Source organism: Zalophus californianus, chromosome 9 (genome assembly GCF_009762305.2).
Source record: "Zalophus californianus isolate mZalCal1 chromosome 9, mZalCal1.pri.v2, whole genome shotgun sequence".
Taxonomy (NCBI): Eukaryota; Metazoa; Chordata; class Mammalia; order Carnivora; family Otariidae; genus Zalophus; species Zalophus californianus.
The window spans coordinates 121,453,626-121,472,508 of record NC_045603.1 but is presented as its reverse complement, the minus strand read 5'-3'; the positions used below and the strand labels follow the sequence as shown (position 1 = coordinate 121,472,508).

The following is an 18,883-nucleotide window of genomic DNA, read 5'->3' as shown; positions in this document are numbered from 1 at the left end:
TTAATTACATTGTAAAATATAGTGATAACCAGCCTAGATTAATTAATGGGGTGAGGTGTACAAATGATTTAATAAAATGATTTTCAACCTTTTTCTTCTCAAGCAGGAGAAACATTTTTGAAAAATGAAACTCCAAATACAAAACAGATAAAATTAGATCTGGCTGGAGGTTCACAGCCATGCCCTCCATCTCCTTCTCACCCAGGACATCAGTCATTGAAGGCCTCTGCAACACCAAACCCTGAACTCTGGGCAAAGCTTGAAAATCTGTGATTAATGCAGGTTTTCCTAGTTAGAAATACTAACCTTCCTAATCCAACCATTCTTTCTGAAGATCATTTCCAAGGACCCAAATCTACTGTGATTAGAAACACTTTATCTCTTAAGCAATGAGAGAGACAGACAGAAGAGAGAGAGACATGGAGTTGTCTGGATCAGATTATTGGTTACTCTTCCTGAAAAGATGGTGACACATGTAATGGTCTCTTGTATCCCTTATAGTCCTTTCCTAAATGTTTATGTTTCAAAACGGGGGTAAAGTTCATGCTATGGTTCTCTGAGAGACTAGAAATGCCATCTTCATCTGTTTCTCTGCAAATGTCAGCATTCTCAGTAAAATTCTGAAGCTGTTTTACATCAAAAGTTAAATTAGGACAAAGACCTCTTTTTTTGATGAGATAATTGGCTCATCAAAGGGATTTCTAGTCCCTTGCCAGAGTCTAACTTTGTTATCTTGGCAGAACAGAGGTGACTTGATTCATGCATCGTTGATGTTCCTCAGGAAGGCAGACAACTCTGAAAGACCAGGAGCCATTAATCTGAGCACCATGGAATAAAAATTTATTGGTGAAAGGATAGCATTTTACCGAGGCTCACAGCACACCTAAACCCATAAGTCTTTATGTTCCTTTTTCTGAGCCAACCTCAAAGTAAAAGTCACTGCTCTGTCCACTTTTATGCATTTGAAGGTGCCATTTAAGTATAACACTTGATATGAAGTCAAGAGATTTTAAGAAAGGGTATCAAAAATTGGAATCCTTAAACATGCAGTAGTTTTATTTGTGACTGTTAGCTTTAACGGCTCACAGCCATGAGGAGCAATCTTTTTTTTTTTTCTTTACCATAAGATTCAACTCTCACTTTTGTTGTAACAAGATAGCAAAGTTGAATGCTTGGCAAGAAATATTTAGATTCTGAAAAAAATTCATTCATCAAAAAGAGAAGATTTCTCCTCTTTGTTCAATATCCTTTGCTTTTGTGGCTAAAGAAGCTGGGTCAGGCCTTGGAGAATATCATAGATTTCAGCCTTGAAACTGATTCAGTTTCAGTTACAATGACTTTTTATTTTTTCAGTAAACACTTTTGACCAGTGCTAAGTGCAATGGAGGGTTAAAAAGGCATAAAATAACTCACATTTATCAAGCACCTACTATGTCAAACACCAAAAGAGCGCTTCATCTATATTATCCTGTTTAGTTCTCACCAAAACACAGGGAAGGTCGATTTTACAATCTCCATCTTACAGAAACCGAATCTCCAATAATAACTTGCTATGGCTCACAGAGTTAAGACCTGAATCCAGTTTTATGTATGCAATTCTAAAACTCAAGTGCTTTTCACTAAATAATATAGCCTTAAGTTTTTGCAGTAGTCAAATGCAAATAATTGTGAGGAATATTGCCAGGCTGGAGTGAGAATTACATAACTGACCATCTTTAAACACATGTCAACTATTAACTTGCTCCAACACTGTAACCTCGACTTCCTTTCCTTTCTTTTCCCCATATTCCCATATTAAATGAGACAGTGTTTTGTTTTGTTTTTCTGAAAGTGCCCAGTAGCCTGTTGAAAATTATTAACCAAGTTATTAATTATTAATTCAAGTCTAGAGACTCCATTACTCTTAGTGCCCAGATTCAGAGAGAGAATTGAGTATGGCAAGGGAAGTTTTCTTTTCTAATGTGATACAAGGGGCTGTGCTCCCAGTATCTTCAGGATGTGCTAATATGTTGCCCAGATACAAGACCCCAAAGTTGCACATTTAGTTAGGTGGAAAATAACATTGTTTTTTGCATGGAATTCTCATTTTACAACCATAACATTTTAAAAGCTATAAAATTATTAATTTCACTCTTAGAAATACTTACCAATAATATAATCTTCCTTTCCTAAAGTAAAAACTGTGTAACATCTTATTCATGTATATATAATTGGAAGAAACAAAATAAAACTATTTAATTGTCTTAACAGTCTTCCTTCAATTACCATTCCTCAACCTCAGATTATCATTTATCTTCTTTAAAAGTTATGGTGTTTCTAAAGAAGTTGGAAATCTTTCATAAATAAGGAACCAAATTGTTAAAACGTGTTTTCAGCCAGACTTATATTAGTTGCCAAAGACATATTTACGATCAGTCAATGAAGAAATATTATCTTCATAATGTTGGGATAACAAGTTTGATCTTAAGTGTTAATAGCCCCAGGTAAACTGAAGACTTCATCTCTAACTGTATAACTTTTATTGGATAACAAATGTTGTGTCCTCAGGCTAGGTGCTGTAAACTTGATTGCACTTGGAAGAAGGATAATCCTCCATCCTGGCACTTCCTTCAGAAGGCAGTGTGGGTTAGATCTCATAGAAGGGAAAGCACCAAGGAAACCCCAACAGCTACTCTCCTCTTCAAATCCTAGAGCAGATTAGTTCTGAAACTGACTGTGTTGACAAATGCTCTATGACCATGGATGCCTGGTTTCATGTGGTAATATGTACCATCTCAGGGTTTTAAAAAGAGGAATACCTCAACTTTAATCTTTTTAGTAGCCTTCAGTTTTCACCCCACTCAAAGTTTACCCATTTAAGTCTAAACATTTAACCCTAAGACATCCTTTGGGTTTTTGCTGACTTTTTCATTCTATTAGTAAAATCATTACTTTTCAGCCTTCCAAAATCATAATAAATATTACTTTGTATCTCTAATGAGGGTTGTTATGAGTCTCAGCTGTTTGCTAATTCTTCTATAATCTGGTATGGCTGCCTTATTTGTGCCACTTAATCAAGCTATGAGTGTTAACTTCTCATTTTACTCTGCACTCATATAGGAAAGACACAAGGCGGGAAGCAATTAATGATTTGACATTCTCCCAAAACTTCACTTTCTAGGGTTCTAACTTCTCCTTGCCTCTTCAACTGTATAGTACCTTATTGATTAGAAGAGATGGGAGTAGCCATTTTGTCTTGTTTCTTATCTTGGGAAGAAAGCATTCACTCTTTCATCATTATGTGTGATCTTAACTGTAGATTACTTATAGATATCCTGTATTATTTATGATTATAGAATTTTGAAAACCCCAGTAGTTAGGAATCAAAACCCACAGAATTGAAATAATTAAAACATGGCCAAATAATAAATTCATTCCATGTTTTAAAGAAATATATTAATGCAATTAATAGCACTGGTAATGAAGATCATTAGCTCATCTTGATAGAAGAAAAAATATTTTATAAAATCTAACATTTTTTTCCTAAGTAAAAAAACAGATTGAGATAGAAGGAAGTGTATTAACATAACAATAAGCATTACTTCACAACAATGGAAAAAATATACTGAACATTGAAGCCCCAGAAACATTCCAATTAAAATAAAGAAGAAAGGAAGGATGTGATTGTTACTGTTATGTAATAGAATTCTGTATTTCTGATTAATGCACAGAGAAAAGAAACATAAATAAGAGACATGACTATTGGAAAGGAGAAGCAACATTATTATTTATAAATAAAGGTACCAGTTACGAAATAACTACACAAAAATCAATAGCTTTCCATGTCAGAAATAACCATTTAGAAAATACAGTGATTAAAGCTCTTTAACAATAGCAGAAATAGATAAAATAATTACTAACAAACTTAATGTGTAGGCCCTATATAAGGGAAAAAATTAAAGTTTGATGAGGCACTTAAAAGAACACCTAAAAAAACATTTTATGGACGGAAAGCTAGAATGTAGTAAGATGTCAATTAATACCACATTAATTCTACCAAGTTCACATAGGACTGTTATTTGGAACATCAGAATGTGATTGTAAAAGTCACAGAAAGAATAAATGAGTGAAACTACTCAAGAAAAAGTTTAAAATAAGATCAATGATGGAAGACTTAAAAACTACTAGGTATTAAATTATGTTATAAAAAACTATAATGATGAAATCATTATAGGAATTATACAAGAAGGAACAAAGCAATCAATGGAAGAGTGTATAGTTTCAGAAGTAGAGCTTAGCATATGAGTTTATTATGTAAGAAATCAGGCAGCTCCAAACAATGGGTAAAGATCTATTCAAAAGGGGTGCCTGGGTGGCTCAGTCAGTAAGCGTCTGCCTTGGGCTCAGGTCTCGATCCCAAGGTTCTGGAATCCAGCCCCTGGGACCCCTTGAGCCCCAAGTTGATTGAGCCCTTGGAGCCCCCCATCAGTTGGGCCCCTTGAGCCCTGTGTCAGTTGGTCAGGCTCCCTGCTGAGCAGGGAGCCTGCTACTCACCCTGCTTATGCTCTCACTCTCCCTCTCTCCCTCTCTTTCTCAAATAAATAAATAAAATCTTAAAAAACATATATATATTCAACAAATGATCCTGGGACTCTCAGCCATCTATTTTAATAAAATTTGTATGTTTAGATTTGGTTCTTCACACCATATACCAAAATAAATTTAGAATAGATTAGAGAAGTAAAAGTAAAGAATGCAATAATGGACTAACTAGAAGAGAGTATGGCAAATGTAGTGCCAAATTTAATGCCAAAATAGTGGAGGCCTTTCTGAGCAAAAAAGCAAAGAAAGAAATCTTGCAAGGAGAGTTTGAAAAACAAACACAACAATGTAAAAGTACAAACTGTTGTATGACCAAAAAAATCATATTTAGAATAGAATGGCAAATTATAGACAGGTGATACAGTTAACAGAATTTTGTGCTCTTAGTTCATAGAAATCCTGTAAAAACAAACAAACAAACAAAAAAACCCAGTCAAATAAAATAGGGAAAATAAATGAATACACTATTTAAAAATGTAGAAATAAAAAGTTAATAAACATGTTTTAAAAGTTTATCCTCACCTGTAATAGAAGAAATGCTCATTAAAGTAAGATATATCATTTTTAATCCATCAAATTACAAAAAGAATGATGATGAATATTTTTATAAGGTTTAAATGACATGGGTATTCTCATACATAGGTTGAGTAAATTTTTTATAAAGCCGTATAATGGAATATACGCTGTCATTAAAAATTAACTCTCAAGGGATATTTATGGACATGGAAAAATGTCTAGGCTATACTATTAACTGTAGAAAAGCAAGCTATCATATGTTATGATTCAATGTGATTAATACATAGGTGTAAGCAAAGGTATATTAAATAAGTCTGGGTGGGAAATGAAATTAATGATATTTTAGCATTGAGATAACATCTTCTCCGCCACATGTATAAAAGACAAGATTCTGGATATCAGATGACTTGAAACCAGTTTTCCATCTGAAACTCATCTACAAAACAAAGTTCCTGCATTTTGCAGCTAACTATTCTTATTGGCATTGGATTATGATTCTGAGCTGCAACTAACATCAAGAGCTTTAATAAAAGACAACAAATTTGGGCACCTGGGTGGCTCAGTCAGTTGGGTGTCTGACTCTTGATTTCAGCTCAGGTTTCCATCTCAGGATTGTGAGTTCAAGCCCTGTGTTGAACTCCACATTGGGCATGGAGCTGGAAGGAAGGAAGGAAGGAAGGAAGGAAGGAAGGAAGGAAGGAAGGAAGGAAGGAAGGAAGGAAGGAAGAAAAGAAGGAAGGAAGAAGAAAGGGAGGGAGGGAGGGAGGAAGGAAGACAGACACAATAAACTTCACATTCTTGAATATTAGATTGATATAAAATTTCATAATTTGTCCTACAGTGTCGTCTCCATAATACATTACTGTGTACTTAGGTTCATCTGTCATTCCTAGAGCTCTATGTAATGAGTGGTTCAGGCACGAAAATTCTGGAAAATTTTAAGATCAGGTTTCTCAGTTTTAGAAGAAATGGTTTGAGAAATGAAGTCATCCATCTCATGCCTGAAGCCGATTAGGAACAACAGGAATGCCCTATATGGGAAACAAGAATTGTTTTACTAATTTTTTATTGAGAATAATTATTATAATCAACATTTTAAATTTTATGAACATTTTTCCAATTACATTTTTTAGTATTTCAAAACAAAATAATTTCCTTATATCTTATAGTTTCATACTACCTATCACCTATTTTACCCAATGATAAAATGTGTTATTAGTTATAATCATGGCTGGTTATCATTATATATCATTATACTTGTCTCTCATCTAAAATATTTCTGCTTCTTTTTAAAGCATCTTTCCATTTCTTTGATGCTGCAGGATCATTTTTCATACTTTTGCAGACTGTGAGAAGAAAATTTACTAAATGAACAATTGATTTTTCCATTAAGATAACACACCCTGTTAAATACACATAAGGCTACAAGAACCATTTAAATCATGAGACACCTTGATGAGGTATTTGCCTTAGTCTTCAGAATTTTACAGATCTTTACTTTTTATATAATAAACTAGAACAGAGGCCAGCAGACCACAGGAAGTGGGCCAAATTTGACCTACTTCCTGTTTTTGTAAATAAAGTTTTATTGGAATACAACCACACCCATTTCTTAGGAATTTGTGGCTGCTTTTGAGTAGTGGCAGAGGTAAGTAGAACAGAAACTATATAGCCTGCAAAGCCTAAAATATTTACTGTCTGGTCCTTTTTCAGAAAACATTTGCTGACTCCTGATCTAGAAACTAATTCCTAACCAAGTCTTAAGATTCTGTGAGGTTTCTTTCCTAAATTCTCTTTTGCAGATATTTCATCTCAATGGTGAAACGACATGTGTTTAATTGTGCAGTCAGAGATGCACTTTATGTTTAACCCTTATGTATGCATTTTAACACTTATTCTACTTCCTTCACGTGAATATATTACCTTTGCAAAATAAGTCGTATTTCTGAAACCCTTCCTATAGAACTGAGATAAGTTAGAGAGAGACAAAATTTACACTTTAGTCTCCGGATTGGAGAGATGCTGCAAGCCAGGAGAGTATTGTTTGTTTTCTAGGCTGCCTTATTGAATGGGGTTCACTTAACATGGCTCCTGGGGGCTTTGAAATCAACACGCCATTGAAACTGAGTGGAGAATAGTACAATTAATTTGAAGAACAGCTCTCTATCAATTTGTTTTGGAATTAGGTAATGCTGAGACAAAGGGAATAACATGAAAATAAAAAACAAATGGAAACCTATCGTGGCTAAGAGTTCAGACTTTATTGAAATCAATTTTTTGAGGAATATTTACAAAACCACGTAATCTCTGTGTGTTTATAAATACTGCATAAAGATTTGACCCACATTTGAAAGCAACTTAGATTTTTCTCTCCTAAGATTCTGTAATACTAATTCCCAAATGTGATGATAAAGGACTTTAAGTATAGAACACATTTCACATTAATATGGTACACAGAATTAATTCCTAAATATTTTCCAAAATGCTGTCTCTAAAATGAAAATCTCACTCATTTTCAACAATTGTCGACCCCGTTACACATATACTACAAAAACATATAGCAGTATTAAAAACAGCTGATATTTACTAAATGTTGACTATGTACCAAACACTATTTTAGTCCTTACATAACCTCCCTTACCTCATTTTACAAATGAGGAAACAAGCTTAGATAGTAAAAATAACTTGCCTGAGATCTCATTCCTGTTTTGTGGCCAAGCCAAAATTCTAACTGGAGCGGTTTGATTCCAGCCCCCCTTTGAACCATGTACTCCCAAGTCTAAAATAAGCTAAAAGCAACCAATCGGTGTATAATAATAGACTTAGCACTTGATTTGGGGCCGGGGGGGCACTGAGAAGGGGTTGTTGACTCTTACTGGGACAAAAGGAGGTGCTTCTCAGAAGAGACAGGCTGGAGTTGAATTGGATTTACTAACTAGAGACAAAGAAGGTATTCCAAACATAATTAATAGCATGTTCAAAGGCAAAAATGAAAGAGCACAACACATTCGGGCAGGGGCACTAAGGGGCATGAGAACAGGTCTTAGAGGATGGACAGGAGAGGGGGGAAGGGGCCTGCCAGTGGACATTTCATACAGGAAATCAGTGGTGTTAAAATTCAGTGTGGTAGGAATCACCTGGAGTGTCTTGTTTACAGTGAAAATTGCTGGACCCAAACTGCCAGAGAATCTTATTCAGCTACATTCATGAATTCGCTTTCAACAGGAATACTAGGTGACTCCAGTGTAGGAGAGAGCCTCTTAGCTAACGCTGTTAAGAATGTCAGGAAATCAATATGCTGGAGCATGATATGGGTAATATCATTGGGTCTTAGAAAAAATAATGCAGCAGCTCAGTGGAGAGAGGAAAGTGTTCGTAAAGGGGATATTTGGGGTTTTTTTAGAATTCAGAGATAATATAATTTTTTCTTAGGGACTTGTAACACACACAAACACACACCCTTTTGTTTATAATTGCTTTCAGATGCAATACAGATTACTAAATTAGAAAGAAGACTAAAAGTTCAGCGTCCAGTTGTGTTAATTTTCTAAGGCACTGCACATTACAAAAATGCATGAGTTTTCAAATCAACTGTTCTCATGTTTTGCCATTCTCAATCCTTCATACCCTAGCAATTAGGAGACTGCAGATCAGCTTATAGGGAATCAATTGTGAATAAATGAATGAATTACTTAATCGAATCACATATTTTCAGTGGAACCTAATTTCACACAATATAATTGGGGGCTTATTTAATAAATCAAGCAAAATGCACTGTTTCTCTACTTTTCCTAGGATTAATTTAACAATTTAAAGGGCTAATTACTTAAGATGAAATTTTGGCTGACCCGTAAATTTAAGATATGGTACTGTCTCGTTAAAATATAAAAGTTATTAATTCCCACTGTCTTTGAATACATCTGGAATAGAGTAAGTGAAGACAAACTGCATTTTAAAAATTATCTGTTCCGTTTATTTACTTGTAGCTCTCAAAATGACTTGTGATTAGGTGACTCCCAAAATATATTTTTTTTAGAAAATCAATTGCAAAAGGGAATGTCAATACATTTTTCAATATTTAAACAAACTTGAAAGGACAAAAGGAGAGGAGGGAACAGCCATCTACCTCATCTGGAATTAAACAGGCTCCAAATGTCAGAATCTCTTTGGGTAACCAGAAATGGCCTTGACCAACTGGAGATTCTCAAACTTGGGATGCCAGATCACACACTGGTGTTTATTCTACACTTAAGTTTATTCAACACAGATGGTAGGCATAAAATAGCAGAGCTCTAATGGATCATGTTTGGGCAAAATGATAGATATGGTCTTCTTTGTTGACAGTAGAGATGTTTTCACATTCCACTTGAATTAAATTATGCTCATCCATGCCATGGTACATAATCTCTGGCAAGGATTCTTAGAAAAAGTCATCATGTAGACTCATTGCAAAACAAGTAAAAAAAAAAGTTGCAAAGTACTACTATAAGAAAATATAAGACAAAAGTTGAATGACCTCCATTAATTTTGAAAAATACATAGGTATCTATATTAATATTCATCAATATAGATTCATATATTATATGTAAATATATACTTAGCTATTAAAATTCAAGGGTTGTGTAAATCCTTAGTTTTAACAGACTAGCAAAATATTTTGAATTTCTAGTATGAAAAAGAAATTATGTGTTAGATATACTAGGTATGACTTTATATGATACCAGTCCTAACTTTAAAACGTTCACAGTTGGGGCATCTGGGTGGCTCAGTTGGTTGAGCATCTACCTTCGGCTTGGGTCATGATCCCAGGGTCCTGGGATGGAGCCCCTCATGGGGCTCCCTGCTCAGCGGGGAGCCTGCTTCGCCCTGTCCCTCTGCTTCTTCCCCCTGCTCGTGCTCTCTGTCAAATAAATAAAATCTTTAAAAAAATTTTTTTTAAATGTTCACAATCAAGTTTGGTAAATAAGACATATGCACATGAAGTTTTATATGAAAGGGAAAGGTTAAATAGTAAAATAAGATGTGATCAGAGCAATTATGAAGCTTTATCAGATAGAATGGACTCCAGGTAGTAATTTCTGGGCCTTAAAAATATAAATGGACTATAGCTGGTTAGATAAGGAGGGTAGAAAATTATTCCAATCAAGGAAGACAGTAGGACTGAACAATATCTTATTAAGCCAGTGTTTGCTGATTTAGAGCATTTAGAGATGACCTAGGCATACTGATGTTAGGGGTTCACAGGCATGCATTCGGGTTCACTAATTAACTAGAAGGACTCCCAGAACTCCAAAAAGCTGTTATACTCAAGGTTGCCATTTGTTATAGCAAAAAGGATACAGATTAAAATCAGTGAAGGTGAAAAATACACAGGGTAGAGTCCACAAGAGACCAGGCACAAGCTTCCAGTTGTCTTCTCCCAGTAGAGTTGTATAGATAGCACCTAAGTCCCCCAACAGCAATTTGAGAAAACACACACCAAGTGTTGCCAACCAAGGAAGACTACCCATGCTTTGGTGTCCAGAGTTTTGACTGAGGGTCAGAGAGATAGATATGAATTTCTTTATGACTATTCTCATCTCTAGTCCCTAGCCCCTCCAAGAGGTCAAACTGTTATAGCATGGCCCTAGTATCCAGGTGAATAAAAACAGCCATTCAGCATAAAGCATATTGTTAGCATAAACGATCTTGCATAGCCCTACATCCAAGATATACAAAGCCACTCTTATCAGGTGAGATATTTCCGAGGGCTTGGAGGTTATCTCCTGGGAACCAGACAAGGGTCAGCTCTTTCTTTGGAATGTGAGGGTTTGAACACCCCAAACCTGCTGAGTTAACCCTTTACTGCACAACAGAGTTTGAGTGCCTATGGGTCTGAAATTTTTTTAAAAAAATAAGGAAAACAAATAAAGAGATCTGAAATCCTAAAAAAAAAAATGATACCTGCAAACAATTTGTCTATACCCATTTGTTTTGATGATGAGAAAAAAATGTATGAGTAAAAAGAAAACCAACTTCATAGAAAAACAATTGGCCTTACCTTTGCTTGGGGACCCAGGTGTTCTGCACCGTGTAGTGGGCATCAGTGGAGTAATTTGTTGCCGTGAGTGATCTTAACACCGTGAGTACCTAAGGAGTGAGCTGTTACTCACCACACTGTAAATATTTCACTGCTGCCCCAATTAACAGTTCTATAAAAGAAAGTTTATGTTGTGCTAAACTGAAAATTTGAGAATTAACTTCTTACCAGTCTTTTTCTTTTCATTTCTCCCCACCCCCAACTCTGCACCCCATTACTTTCTTTTCTGAACTGCAATGTGTCCTCTCTGAAGATGTTCCAGTGGATTTGATCGCCATCGGCAGGACTGGGTGGACAGTGGATGCCCTGAAGAGGTACATGTGCTTTCTCATGACGAGACTTCTGGGACCAAGCTGTTCTATAGAGTCACTACATCTTAATGAAAATGGCATCTAATTTAACAAAAATATCCAGCAATTATCGAGCCCTTAGTATGTGCCACACATTGGGCTTAACTCTTTACTTGTATTATCTAAATTTATTCTCATAGCCTTCCTTGGACTTCAGAGCTGTTATTGCCCCCACATTACCAAGAGAAGAAGAGGGAGAGGCGAGGGGAGATGGTGGGGAGGGGGGCAGTGAGGGTAGCAGAGTTAGGTGTGTGGCTAGGAAATAGAACCAGAAGTCAAATTTTACAAGCAAAAGGCGGTTCTCTTAAACACTTGCTGCTTTTCTAAGATCTCAGAAGCCATTGTTCATCTTTTTTGCTCAAGTAACAAAACCAACAGTATGGAGGAAAAGATTAATTGCAGCAAACTGATATAAAATCAGTTAGAAATGGTATAACATGGAAACAGTAACCCCAAGACAAACATGATGGAGACAATGATGCAATGAAGTGATTTAAGCAGGTGTATGCAATTGCAGGACAATTTTATCCTGTTTAAAATTTTCTAGTGAATTGCATTTACACTGTCATTTCAGGTTCCATAAAGATATCTTATTAGGTTCACAAAGAAAAGTATTTGCCTTTTTTCTGCCTGTGTTAAGTTTTAGGGTATGAACTTTAAATGAAAACTATTAACAATTATACAAGTTTTCTCATTCAGGAAACGCAAATCATGTCAAAGTGCTCTCTTTAAAACTACTGGGAGACCAATGGTTATTAGAACCTTTTTAAAAATTAAGTTTTTATTTATGATGTCCTATAAATATCTTGAGAAAAACATCTTTGAGAATATACTTGAATTTTAAGTGCAGAATTGCCAGTGCAGCTTTAATCAACTTTTTGACATTTGGGGGATTATTGTGATACACACTAACAGTGATATACGCTGATCTATTTCACTTCACTTACAGAACAACATCGTTCAAAATTAAAACATATTGCTGGAGCCATGGTTGTGTTTTCAGGTTGATGTTTCTTTCATGTAATCACATTTACTTCAATGGAAATGTTGAAATTGAACAGCTGTAGTTGTGTAAAGATCAAAAGTGTAATTCAGTCATCTTAATTTTCTTGCCCACCATGAACCAAAGAAATAGAGAAGAAGCCATCATATTTTAAACCCTCCTAAATTTTTCTGTGGAGAGTTTCTCATGTTCTGTGGAATGTGTCAAGCACTGAAATTACAAAAATGTAAAAAAAATAAAAATTACCCCCTATTCCCAAGGAGCTCAGAGTCAAGTATCTTCAATATTCAGTGTTTCCTTTTAATTTTGTAATTAAATTGTCAATATTAGTGGCTTTGTGGTGAGCAATTTTATCCTCCTATTAAAATAAAGTCACCAACTCCTGCCCATCCTCTGTGCTTAAAACTAGAGTGAAATTTTCTTTCTAATCCTGTGAGATCCATAAGTGCAAAAAATTTTCTTTCTAATCCTGTGAGATCCATAAGTGCAAAAAAGAATTTACTCCATAAGTGCAAATCCTAATATGGACACTTACTATGTATTATTCTAAGTATGGATAATGTAAAAATGGAGTAAGTGTGTCCAGCAGGAAGCTAGACCACTGAACAAAGGACTGCATTTAGAGAAGGACATGGGCAGAGAGTAACTATAAGGATGTGGTCTTGTTAAGTAGCATAAGGGAAGGTCTGCTTGAGGAGGAGATATTTGAGATGGTGCCTGAAGGGCAACTGAAGCTGAGAAGACAAGTGGTAAGAACTGAGATTGATGAGGTGAACAGAGCCCCAAACGTAACAAGTTGAAGGAGTTTGGGCTTCATCCTAAAGACAAGGGAAGAATGGAGTTTCCTCGAAAAATTAAAAATTGAACTACCATATGATCCAGCAGTTCCACTTCCAAGTATTTAGCCAAAGAAAATGAAACACTCACTCAAAAAGATAACAGCACCTCCATGTTCATTGCAGCATTATTCACAATAGTCAAGATATGGAAATAACCTAAGTGTCCACTGATGGATGAATGGATAAAGAAAATGTGGTGTATATGTATGAATGTACACACACACACACACACACACACACACACAGTGGAACATTATTTAGCCATAAAAAGAAGGAAATCTTGCCATTTGTCACAATATGGATGGGTCTTGAGGGCATTATGCTACAAGTCAGACAGAAAAGACAAAAACTGTATGATCTCACTTATATGTGGAATCTAAAACAAAAACCAAAACCCAAACCCAAATTCATGGATAGAGAACAGGTGGGTGGTTAGGGTGGGTGAGATTGCAGAAGGAGCTCAAAAGGGACAAACTCCCAGTTATAAAATAAATAGGTCCTGAGAATGTGACATACAGCATGGTGATGGTAGTTAATAATACTGTGTTGCATATTTGAAAAACGCTGAGTGTAAATCTTAAAAATTCTCATCACAACAACACAAAAACTTTTTGCAATTATGTATGGTGACAGATGTAAAGTAGACTTATTGTGGAGATCATTTTGCAATGTATAAAAAATATCAAATCATTATGTCGTACACCTGAAACTAATATACTGCTATGTGTATATATTATGCCTTAATTAAAAAAGAAATAAAGGCAAGGGAAAGGCTTTTAATCAGGGCCTTTTGGAAGAATCACCTTGGCTATGGGTGAATAATAGGTTATGATGCAAGAAGCCAAGAAGTTGACTGTAGTTATAACCCAGGCCAATGATGCTGATGATCTGGCCTGCATCAGTGGGTAGGGTAGTGGTGACCACAGAGCGGGGCGGGGGGGGGGGGGGGCAGGAATGATCAGTAGGTAGGCAGCTGAATGGAAATGAGCACTGTGAAAGTCCTCTTTTATATCATCTGTCTTCTTATTTCTCTGTGTTTCATCCTGGGGAGTTTCTTCAGATCAATTTGCCAGCTTATTAATTCTGTCTTCATCTCATTTAATCCACTATTTAACATATCCATTGAAGTAGTAATTTCAAAAAGTGTATTTTTCATTTCTAAAATTTAAATTTTACACTTTATTAAATCTGCCAAGACATTTTTGTAGTCAGGGTTACTAGTTCATTTTTAAATTTCACCTTTCATTTCTTTAAATATTTTGCATACAACTTTTTTGTGTATCTTACATTGGATGATCACAATATCTAAAGATTTTGGTAGTTTAAATATGTTGTTCATTGTTTTTGCTGACTTTGTCAGTGTTCTTTTTCTTTGTGTGTTTCTTTTTGTGTCCTTTAATTAGAATTGCATTTTTATTTCATCCTATTCCATGAGAATCCCAAGGACCTAAGTAGATGGTACTTTCCACCACAGAATGTTTGTTGATGAGAACCTGCGAATTTTAGGGTGTACCATATGTCCCTATTTCATATGGGGAGGAGAGGTTTAGATTTATCTCCCCATATACTTGCTGGCACAAGGCTTGATCTCCTTGAAGAAATACTGATTTTTAACATTCCTTGCCCTCTGGGCAAATCCTGCATTTTTACCTGGCTTAATGTATATGACTCCTACTCCACAGCACACAGCTTTTGCTTTGTTTTGTTTTGGGGGAGAGACAATAGAAAGGTACCCTTGGAGATTTTCTTTGCTTCCTGCAAATTCTAGTAATGCTTTAAAATTCATATTCTGGGTGCCTGGGTGGCTCAGTTGGTTAAGCGACTGCCTTCGGCTCAGGTCATGATCCTGGAGTCCCGGGATCGAGTCCCGCATCGGGCTCCCTGCTCGGCGGGGAGTCTGCTTCTCCCTCTGACCCTAACCCCTCTTGTGCTCTCTCTCTCTCAAATAAATAAATAAAATTTTTAAAAAATTAAAATTCATATTTTATCTAGAATCTACTTGTTTTGCAGAAGGAGGCCCATTTAGAGTCTTTAATCTGCCTTTGCTGCTATAAGCTAAACAAATCCAGGATGTTAGGTTAAGCATCAAGGTGTTTGCTAATACTGGTCTTTGACAATAGAAACACAGGAGAATAATATGTGATGAGTTCCATTCGAGACTTAACTGCGTTTGAGATATCTGTGACACCCACATGCATAAGTTAAGTCAAAAGATGGATATTGGGTCAGAAATCCATGAGAGAGATGTGTATTGTTGCTATCGATTTATGTAAATCGGCATGAAGATGTGAATTGAAATCATGTCTGTGGTGGAAATTGCTAGTGAGAATGCATATAGCAAAAAGATTAGTCAAGAAAGATCTATAAGAACTACCAACACATAACAGGAAATAAAGAAGTTGTAGAAAGCTATCAGAAAATTGAGAGAGTGTGTCACAGAACCCAAAACTAGAAAGTGGACAGCTCTGCCCCATGCTGTGAGATATGGAGAATATAGACAATTTTGTGCCTAAGAAAATATTAGAACCACCAGCATAAGAAATTTCAATTAACTGGTAATGGATAACAAGATTTCCATAGGTGGGGGAAGTGGGAGTCTGTGAAGACCGAGGCAGACCAATCTCTGACTGAATGGAAGGAAAAGTCGGGAATGTGGGGATGCGTTGTGGAAGAGAAGGACATGAACATGATTGAGTGTGTCTAAGCGCTAATGGGGAACAAGGCAGTGGAAAACCTGAGATTGCAAACATTTTGAAGAGAAGGGATGTATTAAATGAGCAAGTTTACGATACCTGAAAAAGTGGGCGGAGTTGCGCCAGAGTAGAGGTTGAGGGAATAGCTATAAAGACTGAGTCAGCCCATCCGTGATTACAGAAATAAAGAGGGATAAGTCCGTACAGATTCAAGCAAGAATGCTGATTTGTAAAGAAACGTAGAGAATTCTTGCTGATGACTCTTATCAAGGAAATAAAAGGCGAGCCCATGGGGTAAGATTGGGAGAGGCATTATGGGATTATAAGTTTTCAGGAGAGTGGGGAGGTTTGAAATTGATTTGGAGGATGGTGGGAGGGGAGACCAGCAAAGCCAGGCAGGGTCGCCAAGCAGCACGGAAGGCCTGCTGCGGCCGCAGGAGGTAAACGTACGGAGCGCCCCGGGGGGGGCTGCGTGATTAATCTCCAGCCTCTCCTAGCTTCGTCACAGGGCAGGGAAAAGACGGGCTTTTTTTTTTTTTTTCCACTTCATTTGGTACTGGGGATTTCCTGAAAAGGTGGAAAAACAAAACAGGGCAAGATATTTGAAGGAATGGGAAAGAGAGGTTGAAGTGTTGGGGAAAAGGGAGATTGAAGGGAGAAAAATACTGTACTTGGGCTTTCCGCTTCGTCAAGGGAGAAGCAGAATCTGACTGAAAAGTATCTCCAACTGCCTGTGAGGTCCAGGCTGCGGAGGGTGATAACGACGTGGGGTCAGCAAGGAGATCATTAGGTTAGGCCACTGCGCTGAGAAAATGTGGGATGTTTTCTTTGTCCCCTAGGATATTGGGAGGTGAAGTGGGGAAGAAACCTGTGTCATATTCCATTAGTGAAAAAGGAAGCCGAGGAGCTCTTGCTGAACTAGTAATAAGCGCATTGTACTTCATTCATGACAAGAGAAGTTTCAGAAAGGAATTTATTTAATAATAATTTTCAAAAGCAGGATGAGTACCACCCAGGTACAGACTAGCTATCCTCTACTTAAGACCTACCAGAGGGATGGAGGCCTTTGAAGAACAAAGAGGTGGAGATAAACACCAGCTTCTAAACCATAAAAGTTTGGGTGTTGGAGATTGTTGCTGGTGAAGGTCATAGGATTTAATTTTGTGGGCTATGAATAAAAAATAAAATATGCGTCTTTTCCTGGTGTCTTCAGTCTAGCTCTGCTAGGGAGAAATAGGCTAAGTGATTACAGGAGGGTCATTCAATCTTTTGCTTGGGTGGATCTGAATGTTTCATAAAAGAAAACAAAAATTTTAAATATTCTCTCAACCTGTGGTGGATTATTTTTGAAACAATAAAGTAATATGGAGCATTTAGCATAATCGGTTTGAAATGCATTCTTTCTCCACATACCTAACCATGTTTTAAATCTTATCTTTTTGCACACGTTTTGCTTCTTGTATGAACTTCTCCCTCTTGACATCATGTCTCTTATAAATAAATCGATATAAAATTTAGGGCAAGATAAAGAGTAATATGAAAGGTTAACTGCAGAAATGATGAAATCCGAAAATCTGAAGGTGGAAATGCTTCGCTGCATCCAATTTTTTCTCATCTATTTTGTATACTTTGTAAATTCTTATAACCCACAAGTATTGTCCTATACAAAAATAACAGATTCCTCTTCTTTGATGTGATTTTTTAAAATGCATGTACAATCGCTCTTAAATTGTTTACCCATTTGTTTCTCTTATTAGTCCAAAGAGAAGATGTGTGAGAACACAGAGCCAATGGAAAGTTCTTCTCAAACCACCACAACTGTACAAGCAACAACCACAAAATTCAGGGTCCTAACGACCACCAGAAGAGCAGTGACATCCCAGGTGCCCACCAGCCTGCCCACAGAAGGTACTCTAGGTATTCTTGCTCTTTCTCTGAAAGAAGGGAAAGTCACTGTGTTGACATGAACTGGAGTAGCTCTGCAGAGGGAAAGTTATCCCTTGCCAAACTGGATTTCTAAAGGATTTCTCAAGGGGAAAAGACAAAATTATTATGGAATAAAAAATATGTGTTGGGATTCTTTTAATGTACCCTGTCTTTTATTAAGATTTAGCTTTTACTAATGATTCTGGCTATTTGTCCTCCCTAAAAAAGAAATATAGACTTCCTTTTATATTGCTAAATTTTGTTGTAACTGAATTCAACATTTCAGTCACAGGAGAGAAAGGCAAAATGCATATAGAGAAAATAGATGATTCTACTTATATGCAGTTCTTATATTTACCTAAATACAGACAATAAGATATGTTGGTCTATAATCTATAGAGGGGCACTGTGTGTCACAGAAATTGTCTTTGAAAACCATTTCCTCTGCCAGGGAAGACAAAAGTACTAGAGAATATTGATTCATGGGCACAACTCATTGGGGGAAGAAGGTATATCAGCCAAAATATAACCATATATTCTGAATGGTACCACTAGGGAGAAATGTGAGATTAGTTGGCCAAGAGTGAGCTTTGAGGGGAAAAAATGGTCATACTTATTTATGGTCATCAACCTTGCTTTCATTTGAATAATAAATTAAACTTGAAACTTTTGCTTTTAATTGAAATTTAATTGGACATTAAAAATTCACTTGAGGGGCACCTGGGTGGCTCAGTCGGTTGAGCGTCCAACTCTTGATTTCAGCTCAGGTCATGATCTCAGGGTCATAGGATCAAGCCCCAAGTCAGGCTCCACACTCAGTGTGGAGTCTGCTGGAGATTCTCTTTCTCTCTCCCTCTGCCCCTCCCCCCACTCATGCTCGCTCTCTCTCGCTCTCT

At 36.5% G+C, this 18,883-nt stretch overlaps 1 protein-coding gene across 1 annotated transcript in view; it reads left to right on the top strand.

Moving 5' to 3' along the window:
• The window catches only part of PLXDC2 (plexin domain containing 2), a 469,728-nt gene that overhangs the window by 360,583 nt on the left and 90,262 nt on the right, over positions 1–18,883 (top strand). The window contains exons 10-11 of the mRNA XM_027592981.2: positions 11,430–11,490; positions 17,819–17,969. Of these exons, the coding sequence (XP_027448782.1) occupies positions 11,430–11,490; positions 17,819–17,969 (212 nt within the window). The remainder of the gene's footprint in view (positions 1–11,429; positions 11,491–17,818; positions 17,970–18,883) is intronic.